The sequence below is a fragment of the Ceratotherium simum genome, chromosome 24 (genome assembly GCF_057802395.1).
Source record: "Ceratotherium simum simum isolate JZ-2026a chromosome 24, ASM5780239v1, whole genome shotgun sequence".
Classification (NCBI taxonomy): domain Eukaryota; kingdom Metazoa; phylum Chordata; class Mammalia; order Perissodactyla; family Rhinocerotidae; genus Ceratotherium; species Ceratotherium simum.
The window spans coordinates 15,088,611-15,103,336 of record NC_141923.1 but is presented as its reverse complement, the minus strand read 5'-3'; the positions used below and the strand labels follow the sequence as shown (position 1 = coordinate 15,103,336).

The 14,726-nt window shown below is 44.0% G+C and overlaps 1 protein-coding gene across 1 annotated transcript; it reads left to right on the top strand.

Annotated features, from left to right (window-relative positions):
• The first annotated feature begins 935 nt into the window (after positions 1-935).
• On the top strand, positions 936-13,683 carry PSMC1 (proteasome 26S subunit, ATPase 1). The gene is made up of 11 exons (XM_004434196.3): positions 936-966; positions 3,760-3,813; positions 4,408-4,504; positions 6,045-6,169; positions 6,642-6,827; positions 7,026-7,154; positions 8,072-8,168; positions 10,631-10,820; positions 11,352-11,503; positions 12,152-12,306; positions 13,330-13,683. Exons 1-11 carry the CDS (start codon positions 964-966, stop codon positions 13,462-13,464), a joined length of 1,323 nt encoding a protein of 440 aa, XP_004434253.1. The 5' UTR covers positions 936-963; the 3' UTR covers positions 13,465-13,683.
• The last annotated feature ends 1,043 nt before the right edge of the window (positions 13,684-14,726 follow it).

Sequence of the window (14,726 nt, the reverse complement as noted above, 5' to 3'; positions counted from 1 at the left end):
TAGGCATTCCATACAACTCTGGCACTGCTTTCAGCATTCATGAAGGGACAGCTGTCTTGCCCCTAACCTATCATATCATTCCATGTATCATGTAGTTGCCACATTTGTAGTGGAGGTCGACAACGTCAACACTTTCTATTACAGTATTTTAGTGATGATGAAAAGGAAGGAGAAATGTCTTGTATTTTGTACCTGGTTTGTGTTAATGAGTGAAATATTTTTTGTGTTTCATGGCTAAAACGCCTAAATTAATCTGGAGCAGCAAAAAAAAAAAGATCAAACAAATCCATCTCTCCAGTTCAGCAAGATGCAGCATTTTGAGCACCTGTTAGAGAGGTTTCCAGAGGCCAAAGGGATGCTTGCCACCTTTCCGATGTCCTGGTGGATGTAATAAATGACGAACTTGACCAACTGGGTGCAAGATGAGGAATTTTAAGACAACATTTGGCATCATCGCAAGTCACAAATCATCACACCCACAAAAAATTTAGATGACTCATGAGACAAAAAAATACTCTCTCAGGTGAGCAGCTTAATTCCAGAGCCCAGATAATAACTTAAATGCGAGTGCAAACGTATATGTCAACTTCGCAGTTCCAAATGCCATTCTGGTTCTTGGAGCAATAAGTCAAGTTCTTCCCAGTCATGATTTTTGCAGATTTTAAATATTTTATATTTTCACAATTGTCTTAGTTCTTCTACAGTCGAGGTCATTTTCTTAAGTTGTTGAAAATAGGCTAATGACTGTGATTTAAATTATTTTTAAGTAAAATATTTATAACGTTCACATCTTGCTTATGTAATTCCCTGTCCCACTCGCTCGCACAACCCCTTGGAGCGCGACTCGTCCGCGCGGAATTTGGCTCCTATCGGCTTCCGTAGCGTTCCTCGACGACTTCCGCCTCTGACAGGCCGCCTGGTGAATGCACTTCCGGCAGCGGCGGCTGGAGCGGCCGAGGCAAGATGGTGAGTGACTAAGGGTTTCGGCTGGTGGTCGCGCTGTCACGGGGGGGGAACGGCCCGAGACGAGAGAGCGCGGAGGCTGCTCGAGGCCCTCGGTCAGCCCGCTCCTCCGCCCGCCGGCCCGGTCTCCGCGGGACGGAGGCTCCCCGAGGCGGCGTCGGGTCCGCTGCGGGCCGGGGCCGACCGGCGGGCCTTGCCCGGGCACCGGGGCCGGGGCTTGGCGCGGAGGGCCCGGGGGGGCCAGTGGGCGGCAGAGCCGGTCGGCTCGCCTTGCTGTGTTCCCCGCGGCCGGGGCTCTGCTGCCCGGCGCGGGGAGTTTCGGCGGGAGCCCCCGCAGGTGCCTGGGACGAGCGCCTTCTGAGCCGCAGGTGGAGGATGTGCGGCCAGAGGAGAGGGAGGATCGTTCCAGCTGAGGAGGGAGAGCGGGGTCGTGGGAGACCACTGGAGTGGGGGCGTCTGAAGGCGGCCTTGAAGACTGACGCTTCTATGATGGGTGGGACTCGCAGGGAAAGGGCCCGTGGTGCATTAGTAACAATAACAGCAGCGTTTATTCTTTAGTTCACTGAGCAGCTATTTATTGAGCACCTGCACTTTTTGGAGGGAGGTGGGGAGGATCTGCTCTAGCCACTGAGGGTACAGGGGGTGAACATGATTGACAAGCCTCTGCCTCCATGGAGCTTACATTCTAGAGAAGGCAGATAAAAAATAGAAAAAGTACGGAATATGATGTCAGGGAGCGGAATAGAGAGGAGTGGGGTGGCCGTTGTTATGTGGCTGCTTTATAGAAAGGGATAGGATGGGGAGGGGTGGCTGTTTTACAGAGGGTCTCAGCGAAGGCACCTGAGGAGGTGAGATGTGAGCAGAGATCTACGTAAAATGAGAGAGCAGCCTATGCAAATATCTGAGGGAAACGTGGTCCAGGCAGAAGGAAAAGCAAGTGCAAAGGGCCTGAGGTGGGAATGTGTTCAGCCTGTGTTGTGAACAGCAAGAAGGCCAGACCACATAGTCGTATAGGTCTTATAAGGACTTTTGGGTAATATTCTAAGCATGATACTTTGCAGCATTTTCTCATTAGTCCTCACAACAGTCCCTTGAGGTAATTATTATCCTCTCTTTACCAAGGAGGAAGTTGAGACACGGTAAGCAGCTGTGCTAGAACACAAACCCTGTCAGTCTTTTCTAGAGCCCTTGCTATGATGTATTAGATAGCCATGCAGCAGAGAAACACACAGATATTGGTAGACCTAAGTGTCATTCCTGGCTATGTCTCTGACAAGCTTTGTGACAGTAGGCAAGTCACTTAACCTCTCTGGGCCTTGGTTTCCTTATTTGTAAACTAGAGGTATTGATAGTACCAACTTCATAGTGTCTGTAAGAATTAAATGAGGGGGCTGGCCCCATGGCATAGTGGTTAAGGTTGCACACTCCATTTCGGCAGCCTGGAGTTCGCGGGTTCAGATCCTGGGCACAGACCTACACACTGCTCGTCAAGCCTTGCTGTGGTGGCGTCCCACATACAAAATAGAGGAAGATTGCCATAGATGTTAGCTCAGGGCCAACCTTCCTCACCAAAAAAATAATAATAATAAGTTAATAAATAAAAGAATTAGATGATACCCTGAGAAGGTTTAGCCCACTGCTTGGTATATAGTAAGGGCTCACTAATGGGTATACTTGTTATTTGAGACTGAGAAACATAGTGTAAAATCCCCCAGATGGGAAGAAGTTCGGGACCCATTCAGGAAAATGTCCTCCGGTGGGGCCAGACTTGCAGGGTCGTGAGAAAAGTAGATGAACCTCAACTTGTTTAGGTAACCATGGTAGGGTTGTTTGCTCTTGATAGTGGAGCTGGCAGTGTGTTAATTTAGAGGTGCTGGCCTGCCTGGAAGTGATTCAGGAGGACTAGGAGGGCCCGTCTAATCAAGTCAGTTCACCATTACTCATTGAAAATGCCATCGTTTCTGAGGCATTGCTCTGTGTTAAGCGTTGTCCTGTAACTGAAGGGTCTGTTTTAAAATCAGAAATCCTACTGAGCTTCCAAGTTCTTGATACCTGAAGGTGATTCAGCTTTTCAGGTCAGGAAGAAAGACCTGCCCGAGAGCCCCAGGCTTTCGGGATGGGAGGTGTATAAGTTGCTGTTGAAAGGAAAGTCTCTTGGATCTTGGTGTGATCTCAGTAAGGAGTAAATGATTGATAAGTGGTTTTTGAATAGGCGGAATGATTTAGCTTTCATGGCCTAATTTCATGAAATATACTGTTGGTGGCCTCAGTCAGGTAGTTTTATATTAAAGAATGTCAGGCTCTATACCTTCCCCTCAAGAAGGTATAGAATCTTGGCCTCATTATGGTACATTAGTTATATCTATTTCTTTTTTTTCCTCTGAGGGAGATTTGCCCTGAGCTAACATCTCTTCCCAGTCTTCCTCTGTTTTGTCAGATATACTTGTGTAGGTCCACACCTGGGGACCGAACCCAGGCTGCCGAAGCACGCCAAACTTAACCTCTAGGCCACCATGGCTGGCCCTATATCTATTTCTTAATAGAGTTGTCCTTAATTTAAGAGGCAGTCAGTTGCAGGGTGCACCACTGATCTACTAACAGCTTTTCAGGAAAAAAGAGTCTACCACACAAAATGTACACATTGACTGCAGGGTACACCTGGAGTTCAGAAATGTCAAAATGAAGGGAAGTGTCGGTGTCTTAGAATTAAAGGAAAATAAGAAATTCTTTTGAAGTGATCATATTCTGAATTTATACCTCTGTCTCATTTTGTGTTGTGTTGTTGTTGTTGTTCAGGGTCAAAGTCAGAGTGGTGGTCATGGTCCTGGAGGTGGCAAGAAGGATGACAAGGTAAATAAGCCAGATCTGTCTGTGATGTGAGTAAATTGTGGAAAATGTCATAGATATCAGCTGAGAAGTTCTTTGGGAATTCATGAATTTAAAAATGCAAAATAAATGATCCTGTAATTCTTTAACCAGCCTGGCCTACAGATACAGTACCTTTTCATGTTTCTGAAAAGATTATTGCCCTATCAAATAAGTATTTATGAATTAATGATTTTTAAACGTGTAAAAGTAATAACATAATAAGTGTTAAAATAAATTGCCTGTAATTTTAGTGTTTAATATCCTGAGATGTGAAGAATTGTCTCAAATTATTTCACCTCAGACCTTTGGCATAGAACTCTGAATTCGGACCTTTCTATTCCTTATTGAATAATCTGTCATTGTGTATTATAAAAAGAAAGATCAGTTACTGTCACATATTAAAATTGCAGGAATGTAAAAACAGATTTTTTTTAAAAAGACAATTTTTAGTAACATTCTAAAAGATAAAATTATATCACCTGGAAATAGGTGATGGTTCTACAGAAATAAGTGTGTGTTTTAATATGATTTCTGTGTGATTTTTTTTTTTTTCCTGCTGTTCTAAAAATACTCAAGGACAAGAAAAAGAAATATGAACCTCCCGTACCAACTCGAGTGGGGAAGAAGAAGAAGAAAACAAAGGGACCAGATGCTGCCAGCAAACTGCCACTGGGTAATGACATGGCTCCTCCTTGCAGTCTTTCCGATGCCTAGGGGTTGTCTCTCTATGTAGCTTAGAGGTCTCTGAGTGTGGAGACAGGAACTAGCAGGGCGGTTGAAGCTCTAGCTCTGTGAGTGTTCTGTCTAATTCTTGTGTGCAGCGTTCCCTAGGTTGGAATAAAAGCTTTATTTTGGTTTTAACAGTATACACGCAGTATACGACTGTGTCTCCCTTTAAGAAACTCCATTAATTTCCTTTAAATAACCAGCTCCTCTAGTGCATTAAAAGTAGTTTTAGATTAGAAAACTCAGGTTGAGCAACTTAGAAACACACTTATTTCAGGAAGAAATGGAGTACCACTGTACTGGAATTCACTTCATGCAATGCCTGAACATACAGTTTTTTAGTGGCTTCGTACTGAACATCGAATAAAACTCAAACCAGGTGCCCTGACCCAGCCCTCCTCCATCCTCAGCCCCCACCGCGCCCCTCTCGTTTACACTGCCCTGCCTCGTGTTCTGGCACTCCTCTGCATGTCAGGGCCCTTGCCCTCTGCTGCCCTCTGCTTACAAATGTTCTTCCCCAGTCCTTCCTGTGCTGCCTGCTTCTCATCCCTTCAGGCTTCAGCTCTGATACAAGTCAGATGAAATAATGAATTTTAAAAATATTGCTTGGTTAAGAATGTAGTCAAACAGTAGAAAATGTGCCATTAATCTACCACAGTGAATCAGCATGGTATTGAATAGACCATCAGATCACCAGAAGAGCATACAAAGTCCAAAAACAGAGTCAAGTTACATGGATAATTTATGGTAAAAGTGGCATTTCAGTTCTGGGGGAAGAGGATGGGTTATTTAATATAAATGCGTGGCATCTTTTGTTTCCTTTTGAGAGAAAGTGAAATTGCCAGATGGATTACAGGTATACATATTAAAATAGGTAAATAAATGAAAATTCAGAAATATATTTATTTAACCTCAGGGGAGGAGTGACCTTTTGAAGAAGTCAAGAAACCCAGAAACCACAAAAGATTGACAGATTTGTCTACATAAATGTTAAAATTCTTGTGTAGCATGAGACTTCAAGCCAAAAGAACACAAAAGAGTGTGTGGAAAATGCTGCATATGCTAATATCCCTAATATTTCACAGTCCTCCTCCAAGTGGATGCTTGTGTTAGAGCTAGCATGCAACAGTGTATACTGACTGAACAGTGTTTAGCACCTCTGGGGAAGACTAAAGCAAACTACCTTTTAGGTCACTGACTCTTTTCTTCTTTATATTATATACAGACAGTTCAGTTAATACATGTCATTCTGTATTAGCTGTTTGGTCATAGTCCTCATCCCCATTTTTACCTGCTTGCTTACAACTGCCAAAATCCCTTCCCCTTTTGCATTTAGGCACCTGCTTACTTACAGTCACCAAACTTTGAATTTTTCAGAGTCCAACTAAAATAAGCTTAAGTCTTAACTTTTTTTTTCTTAAGAAAGAACTGAATTAATTGCAAACTTCAAGCTCCAGATATAATAAAATTTTATTTTTTAATTACAGTGACACCTCACACTCAGTGCCGGTTAAAATTATTGAAGTTAGAGAGAATTAAAGACTATCTTCTCATGGAGGAAGAATTCATTAGAAATCAGGAACAAATGAAGCCTTTAGAAGAAAAGCAAGAGGTAAATTGAGAAATTGTATAACTTTATTTTTACAAATTGGATTCTACTTAGAACCTAAAACTGTCAACGAATTAATAAAATTCAAGCATTTGAACCTTTCAGGCTTTTACAGATCATTAGCTGCCTTTTAAAAGCACCAACTGGGGCTGGCCCGGTGGCGCAGCGGTTAAGTGCACACGCTCCACTGCGGCGGCCCAGGGTTCACAGGTTCGGATCCTGGGCGCACACCAACACACAGCTTGTCAAGCCATGCTGTGGCGGCATCCCGTATAAAGTGGAGGAAGATGGGCACGGGTGTTAGCCCAGGGCCAGTCTTCCTCAGCAAAAAGAGGAGGATTGGCAGATGTTAGCTCAGGGCTGATCTTCCTCACAAAAAAATGAAAGCATCAACTGTTTGTAAATCTAGGGAACTATCAGCATCATCTGCTTTTTAGGTCTAAACGGTTTTTCTTCTCGGCATACTCTGACGTAGGAGGAAAGATCAAAGGTGGATGATCTGAGAGGGACCCCGATGTCGGTAGGAACCTTGGAAGAGATCATTGATGACAATCATGCCATCGTGTCTACATCTGTGGGCTCAGAACACTATGTCAGCATTCTTTCATTTGTAGACAAGGACCTGCTGGAACCGGGCTGCTCGGTCCTGCTCAACCACAAGGTAAGTTGATAGACTCTGAGAAAGCCCATAGGAGTGCTTTGTCCGTCCTTATTGATCGGTCCACCTGTCCTGGACCTGTGGAAGTAGATCGCCAAAGCACTCCCAAGGGTAGAGAAATTCTGTGGTTGGCATTGTTTCGTTGTAAACGAATTGTGTGAACCTCACGTTCCTGTGCTTAAGCTTAATGTTCCCTGTTAGGTGCATGCTGTGATAGGGGTGCTGATGGATGACACGGATCCCCTGGTCACAGTGATGAAGGTGGAAAAGGCCCCCCAGGAGACCTATGCTGATATTGGCGGGTTGGACAACCAAATCCAGGAAATTAAGGTATGTCTAGGAACCAGCTCTGGGTTTTAGACTCCGGGTTTCTTCCTGCTGTCTCGTTGAGGGTGCTTGGAGTTGTTTCGCATGTTTTGTTTTCTCTTTATTGATCACACCAGTTACTGACTCAGAGCTTGCCAGTTGTGGTGTTTTGTATTTGTTAATATTGACTTAGGTGATAGAAATAACAATAAATTATATGATAGTTCTTGTAGCAGCTGCAGCTTAAATACTTTTTATATGCAATGTTTAATGATTATCTGTGTGAATATATAATGTTTCCAATTGTGTTGACTTCGGTTGTGGCTATCTAGAACAGTGATGTAGTAGGGGGTAGAGTGAGTGACACACACTTACAGAGCTGTGAGGTCTAGAACATAATCCCAGCCCCTGCCGTGGTCCTGGGGTTGGGGGAAAGTGGTCATTCAGGATGGCTGTGGGCCAGCTCTCTGCAGGTTCTTTCATCCATTGGGAAATCATTCAGAGCTATCACAGATCTCCACTGGTGCCGTCTCAGACAGGTGGAACGAGCCATGATGTCCCTGGATGGTAACAGCAATCAGAAGATGTTGCCAGCTCCTGTCTGTAGTTTAATTGAAGAGGGTGAATTTTAGCTTGCTTAAGTTCCTTTTGCTCAGAAAGGCTTAAATGTTGCTCAAGGCTGACTTTTGCTGGAAAGTGAAAGGGGAATTGGGTGCTGTTAGAAAGAGGGGATGGGTGCTGGGAGCTCAACTAGGACAGGTGTCCTCTTCAGCATGTCCTTGTTGCTAGTGGAAGTCCAGCATGTTATCTCTAATGAGAGTGATTGAAATTCTAGTTTATTTTTGTTGAAAGCGAGGTATACTCATGATACCAGTTAATGGATCTGATGATAATTTCAGTAAGAAAGCCTTTCATTGTTACCGAGTGTTTGTTTTCTGTAGGAGTCTGTGGAGCTTCCCCTCACTCATCCTGAATATTATGAAGAGATGGGTATAAAGCCCCCTAAGGGGGTCATTCTCTATGGACCACCTGGCACAGGTATGTATGCTCTGTGTTTGGCACTTTCCAGGCACTCAGCTTCTCTCTTGAGCAGCAGCATTAGCCAGTTAGAATTATTTAAAAGTTGAGTGAGGATGCCACACTTGCTTAGTTTAAAACAGGGTGCTCTAAGCAACGTTCTGGACATTTTTGAATAAGCAACTCCTTTGGAATCATACCTGTTACAGAAAAGTATATTTATCTGTTCAACAGATGCACTAAGAAACTGAACTAGACTTGAAGTTGCAGACTTCACAGAGTTAATGTGTTAAAAACAATAGTAGGGATTGCGACAAAAACTAAACACCAGTAGGCACTCTCCGCAAAAATGCCTGCTCAATGTGAATGCATTTACAGTTCCCAAGAACTCTTTCTCTTCTATACTCAATCAAATATACTAGATTATATGCTGTAAAACATAATACCTTCAAATCTTTATAAGAGTAATGTGAGTCTACTAAAAATAGTTTGTAAGAAAAAATAAAAATAAATAAACCAGGATGCTCAACTGTGGCTGTACATTGAAATCACCTTGGGAGCTTTAAGAAATACTGATGCCTACTCCCATCCCTGAAGATTCTGGTATATTCTTCTGGAGTGTGGCCCAGAATCACAGCCGCGGTGGAGAATCACTGATTTAAAAGCTATTCTGTGCTGTTCAGATTAGGTTCATTCTCTAGTCCACTGGTACTGAATGGATATAATATTGGATGAATAAATGAAGATTAAAATACATACAGTCACGCATCACTCAATAACGAGGATACGTTCTGAGAAATGCGTCGTTAGGCAATTTCATCATTGTGAGAACATCATAGAGTGTACTTACATAAACCTAGATGTTACAGCCTACCACACACCTAGGCTGTATGGTACTAATCCTGTGGGACCACTGTTGGATATGTGGTCTGTTGTTGACCAAGATGTTGTTAAGTGGCATGTGACTGTATATGTATTTGGTTCATTATGCAGTAAGTTGAGTAAGTTGTACAGTCCAGGACTTAGCAGTTCATTGCTATGTAAATTCCAAAGGGAGAGCAGTTATTTGATTGAATTGAAACCATGTTCCCAAGAGGATCTTGAGAGCTGAGGATCACCCACTGGAGGGACTGGGAGACAACTGTAGTCAGACGCAAGGAGCTCTTACAGCCTGTCATCTTCCAGTTCAGGAAATTAAGATTTGGGGAGGCCAGTGACTAGCCCAAGGCCCCAGTGGCTCTGGGAGTTGAGCTGGTAACAGGGCTGGAGCTGGAATGCAGGCCTCCTGACCTGCAGCCACGTGCCACCTTTGGGGCATGCGCACTACAAGGGGCTGGGATATGAGGAGCTAGGGTGAAGCACAGGGTGGCAGGCCCGTCAGGAGGAGGAGGAGAGAGAGGATTCAGTGATCCCTCTGGCCATTGTAATGTCCCAGCAGCTGGACTTGGCTGCTTCTGGACTGTAAGATCCCATGCACTTAGAAGGTCCTTTTTGTCTTCTGTTCACCATTCTTAACTGATGCTCTCAAGGAGTGGTCCAGCCTTCTGAACCTTTGCATCTGCCACTCTGCCTGCCCAACCGAAGGGAACATCATTGCCACATCTTGTGGCGAAGTTTAGCGCCCTGTCCTTCTTCCCACTTGCACGAAGTCTTCTGTGTCACTCACCAGCTGCCTCCTCCTCCTTCCCCTGCAGGCCTGAGGTTGGTCCTTTATCAGTTCAGCCCCTAACTGCCTGCGTCCTCAGGTGACTGCCGAGCCCTTTGCCCATTTTCCCTCAAAGGGGCCAAGGTCTTCCAGCTCTAAAGTTCTCAAATTGGGTGCCCTCTGCTGACTCGTTTTTGACATGAAAGAGCAATATCAGGGAATAGAGCAGGATTAGGAATGTTGTTGGAGATCTTCCCTGAGGTTGGTGAGAGGAACTTCCTCATAAGGGCGCACCACAGACTGAGAAGAGTGTGCTGAGCTTTCAGCAGCTCTCAGTTGTGGCTTCATCAGGAGCTGGTCCTGTCTCAGTTATCTTGAGCCTGCGGCCCAAGCCCACCCAGCAACAACTCTTCAGTAACCCCAGGGTGCTGCAGGCCTGGTGTTCAGGAACACTGTTTCTGTAGGTCAGACCTAGGATTCCCAGGCCTTTTTTTCATCACTGATAGTTTCACAGTTGAGTTTGGCTCTCTAACCCTGGTTGCATGGGTCAAGTTAATATTATATGCAATTTAATAACCCAGTAAGAAATATTTTCTGACATTATGATGAATTTAGGAAGATAGTTAAAAATAATCAAAATGTTATTTAGATTTTTCTAAATTTCCTCTTAGCTGCTTTGGAGAACAGAATGTCAAGATACCTCAATAGTGACATGCCTTTTCATCACAGGGATCCACCCTATTTGATGTCCATTGAAGGTGGTAATGACAGAGTTTTTAAGTTAAAACAGCACTTGAGGTTATTTCCCTTTGTCTTTTTCTTTTTTAATCTAAAATAGGTAAAACCTTATTAGCCAAAGCAGTTGCAAACCAAACCTCAGCCACTTTCTTGAGAGTGGTTGGCTCTGAACTTATTCAGAAGTACCTCGGTGATGGGCCCAAACTTGTTCGGGAATTGTTCCGAGTTGCTGAAGAACATGCACCATCCATCGTGTTTATTGATGAAATTGATGCCATTGGGACAAAAAGGTAGACTTTCTCTTACCTATTTTGCATCATTTAGAGGTAAAAAACATGTAGCTCTTCTCTGAGAATGATCATTGGGCACTCGCTGTACAGCCTGCACGGTGGTTTGCCACGTTCCTACTGTACATGGCTCGGTGGATGCTTTAGGCTCTGCTCTCCAAAGTGCCAGGTAACAACTACCTAGGAGTTGTGAATGTCTGGAGACTGGTCAGTGGATAACCATGCCTTGAGCACCCACTCTGAGCCAGGCATCCTCTGGACTCTGGGGACACGACCGTGAGCACAAGTCTTTGCCCTCAGGGAGCTCACAGTGAGGTTAGGGGATCAGACACCAAATGTGGAGACTGAATAAATGATATAATTTCAGTCATGAAAACCACTGTGAAGAAAATAATGTGATGTGTAACTTAGCCATTGGGAGGGTGTGCTGATTATTTTGCTAAACTGAGGGTGTGACATATGGGTTGAGACAGAAGTGTTTTGTTGTAATTCCCCTGTAGCAGTTGGGTCTTCATTCCTTCTCCTCTTCCAAAGATATGACTCAAATTCTGGTGGTGAGAGAGAGATTCAGCGAACGATGTTGGAACTGTTGAACCAGTTGGATGGATTTGATTCAAGGGGAGACGTGAAAGTTATCATGGCCACAAACCGAATAGAAACTTTGGATCCAGCACTTATCAGACCAGGTCAGATTTGCTTTTATTTCATCATGGAGATTGAATGTGTTTATATTATGTGTTTCTTAAGTGACTTTGGGGGGATTATATAAATGGTACATATAAATGCAAATACTGTATTAAAACTTAGAATAACTTACCAAAACGATGTCCCCTGGAGATTACAGTTAAGTAAGAGTGATGTACTCTCTGTAGCTTGGCTCTTTGAATTCCATTCTTACGTTGTCATCTTTTCTTTCCCATAATGAGTATTCCTCTTTTAGCCTCAGTAACTTTTTTCCGAGAAATAATTTACATGATAGCTCAGGTTCATTTTTTACGTTCAGGTAGCACCAAAAGAAGCAGTAGCTAATGTTTTTACTCTCTTTTATAATGTTTTTAACACTATGATATGTCCTTTTCCACTACATATGCCTTTCAGAGACTGTTCCTTTCATTTGTTTTTAAAGGTACCAGAGCAGAGAGGATTTCTTTTAAATGGGATGAATTCAAATGTAGAGATTTACAAACTATAAAAATAAATGTTTACTTGTTAAGATTTGGACCTCCCTCCCACAGGATACTGTCTGACTGGGAGCCGAGCTGAGGCCTCTCCCTGAGCTGGGGCAGAGCCTGGGGCTGCACAGGTGTGTGACTGAAAACCTTTTACACCTGCAGGCCGCATTGACAGGAAGATCGAGTTCCCCCTACCTGACGAAAAGACTAAGAAGCGCATCTTTCAGATCCACACAAGCAGGATGACGCTGGCTGATGATGTAACGCTGGACGACTTGATCATGGCTAAAGACGACCTCTCTGGTGCCGACATCAAGGTGAGAACTTGGGCTGGATCGTACCTCTTAGTATTATCACATACATGTATGAGTTAGGAAGTTTCTTTCCAGATGACCAGAATTTAGAGCAAGGCCTGGCAGCACTGAATATGGGTACGACCTGCTTTTCATCAGAAGAACTGGGTTTTCATGAGGTCTAAGTGCCATGGTTAGGTAGGGACGGCACGTGCTGGTGCCTGTACTGAACTGCATATTATTGGCATCTATAGACTAGATGAGTATCTTGGTGAGTAAAACTCTCTTTTTAAAATTGAAATTATTTTTAAATTTTGCACCAGCTTTCTATGTTGAAAAACTTCAAGCCTTCAGAAAAGTTGCAACAATAGTAAACACCCGTATGCCCATCACCTTGATTTATCAAATGTTACCCTTTTACCTGTTTGCTTTCTCTTTTCTGCTGAACCATCTGAAATATCCTGAGGGCCATAACCAAATAGACACTTGAACGCCAGGATTAATTGTGTTTTTACCCGTCATATTGCAAGGGTTCTTGTTTTGTTTCACTGTTGGCAAGTAATTATTGAGAAAATAAATATATTAGAATAAATACTAAAACTTATTTAACTAGAATACATGTTCTCTTACGACTATAGGTAAATGAAATGGATGTATACTCTGTTGCCTCTAAGTTTCCAGGCCGGGTATAATTTCATCGATTTTCTAGGAGTATGACTCCCCTTAACGAAAGGGGAGCTGTGAGAACTTCCTGACTTGCCAGGCCACACAGCCGGTTAGAACCTGAGCCAGTTCTAGAACCTGGAGCCAGTCCTCTTTGTTGATTACTCCCAGTGTAAGCCACCTCAGATCCTTTGAGAAAATAATTAGAATGCTTAAAACATTTAAGAAACCTAATAACATTTAAGAAACCTAATCTTTTTCCAAATGGTTTGAGCAATGTGTGTTTAATCTGAGTGTCTTACACCTAATTTCAAAATAGCTCTCTGAATTGTTTGTTAGAATAAAAATAAAGTCACTTTCTGAACATGCTGTTCTTTCTTTCAGGCAATCTGTACAGAAGCTGGTCTGATGGCCTTGAGAGAACGTAGAATGAAAGTAACAAATGAAGACTTCAAAAAATCTAAAGAAAATGTTCTTTATAAGAAACAGGAAGGCACCCCTGAGGGGCTCTATCTCTAGTGGACCACAGTTGCCTTCAAGGAAATGGCTGGGAGTGTCCTGACGCCTCAGAGGGATGAGGTTGGGGAGGTTGCCCAGAGGAATCCACGTTCCAGTTGATCTTTATTAGCAAAACATCCTGTGTACCTTTCTGCCATGATGCGTAGGATGCCCATGGGGCTGTTGGTCTGTTGGTTGCGTGCAGCGCTCTCTTCCCAATAAAGTGTGCTCTTTCTCAAACAGTCCATCCTCTTTCTGGAGCCTCCACACCTGCTGCTCAGCAGCAGCAGGATCTGGGTGTTAGGGAAGCTTCTGGGTGATGACAAGAAGTGCAGTACCTGTTGCCCCCCGAGCTGGTGGTTGAGTGAGTTGTACAACATCTGCTAATGGGAAAGAAATGACCATAACCACATAGCCAGCGATCTTTGTTGTTTAAGCAACCAAGTCTGAGTTCATGTGGCTGTGGCTTCAAAAGAAGACAATACAGCTTTCCCTTTTGGAAGCTCTACGGAGCACGTGGGTTCTCAGCACTCTGGGGGCAGGAAAGAAGTAGTACTGATGTTGCTAGGGGACTGAGGGTTCCTAAAAGAAACCGCAAAAGGTCGGGGCTGAAGAAGCTCATACCAGGCCTACCTCCCTTTGTTATTGGGTTCAGAAACTTCATCCCTCTCAAGAGCTTGCAGAAACGTGCCAGAGCTTCCCCTTCCTTTTCTCCATTTCCTGCACTGCTCTTTCCTTTCTGAACAGTTCAGGGTGTATCAAGGTAAGTGTCCACTTGGTTGGCTAGCCAACTTCCTTGGGTGCTCTGAGACGGTGCCCTAGAAAGAAGTGCTCTATGTTGCTTTCCTGACGTCAGTCAGTTTCTAGCTAAAATTCTATTCTACAACACTGGCTTTTCTGGATGAGGTGCGAAGGAAATATGTCTTCAGCAAGTCTACAGATCGTGACTTTTTTTTAAGAAAGCCAGAGAAGCTGGACAGCCCTCAGAAATCAAACAAGCGCATGGCCAGTCTGGGCCTTCGTATCTTAAGCAGCGCTGATCCGCCCCAGATGAGAGCGTGCCTTCTGCACATCTCACAGGCGGGGCTGGGCTGGGTTTAGTAGGAAGGCGCTGGCTCCATTCTCCCCTCGTCTCTGAGATGGGGGTCGCTGGCGAGCTGCCCTGCTTCGGGGGGGAGGGGGGGGTTCCTTATGTCTTGGGCAGTGCTTTCCACACTAATGTGCACACAAGTCCCCAGGGCAGTCCTGTTGGAGCACAGATTCTGACTCATCGGGGCTAGCGA

Coding starts and splice junctions, on each gene's coding strand:
- PSMC1 (XM_004434196.3), top strand. Junction 11,504..12,151: donor TCCAGCACTTATCAGACCAG/GTCAGATTTGCT, acceptor TTACACCTGCAG/GCCGCATTGACAGGAAGATC. Junction 12,307..13,329: donor TCTCTGGTGCCGACATCAAG/GTGAGAACTTGG, acceptor TCTTTCTTTCAG/GCAATCTGTACAGAAGCTGG.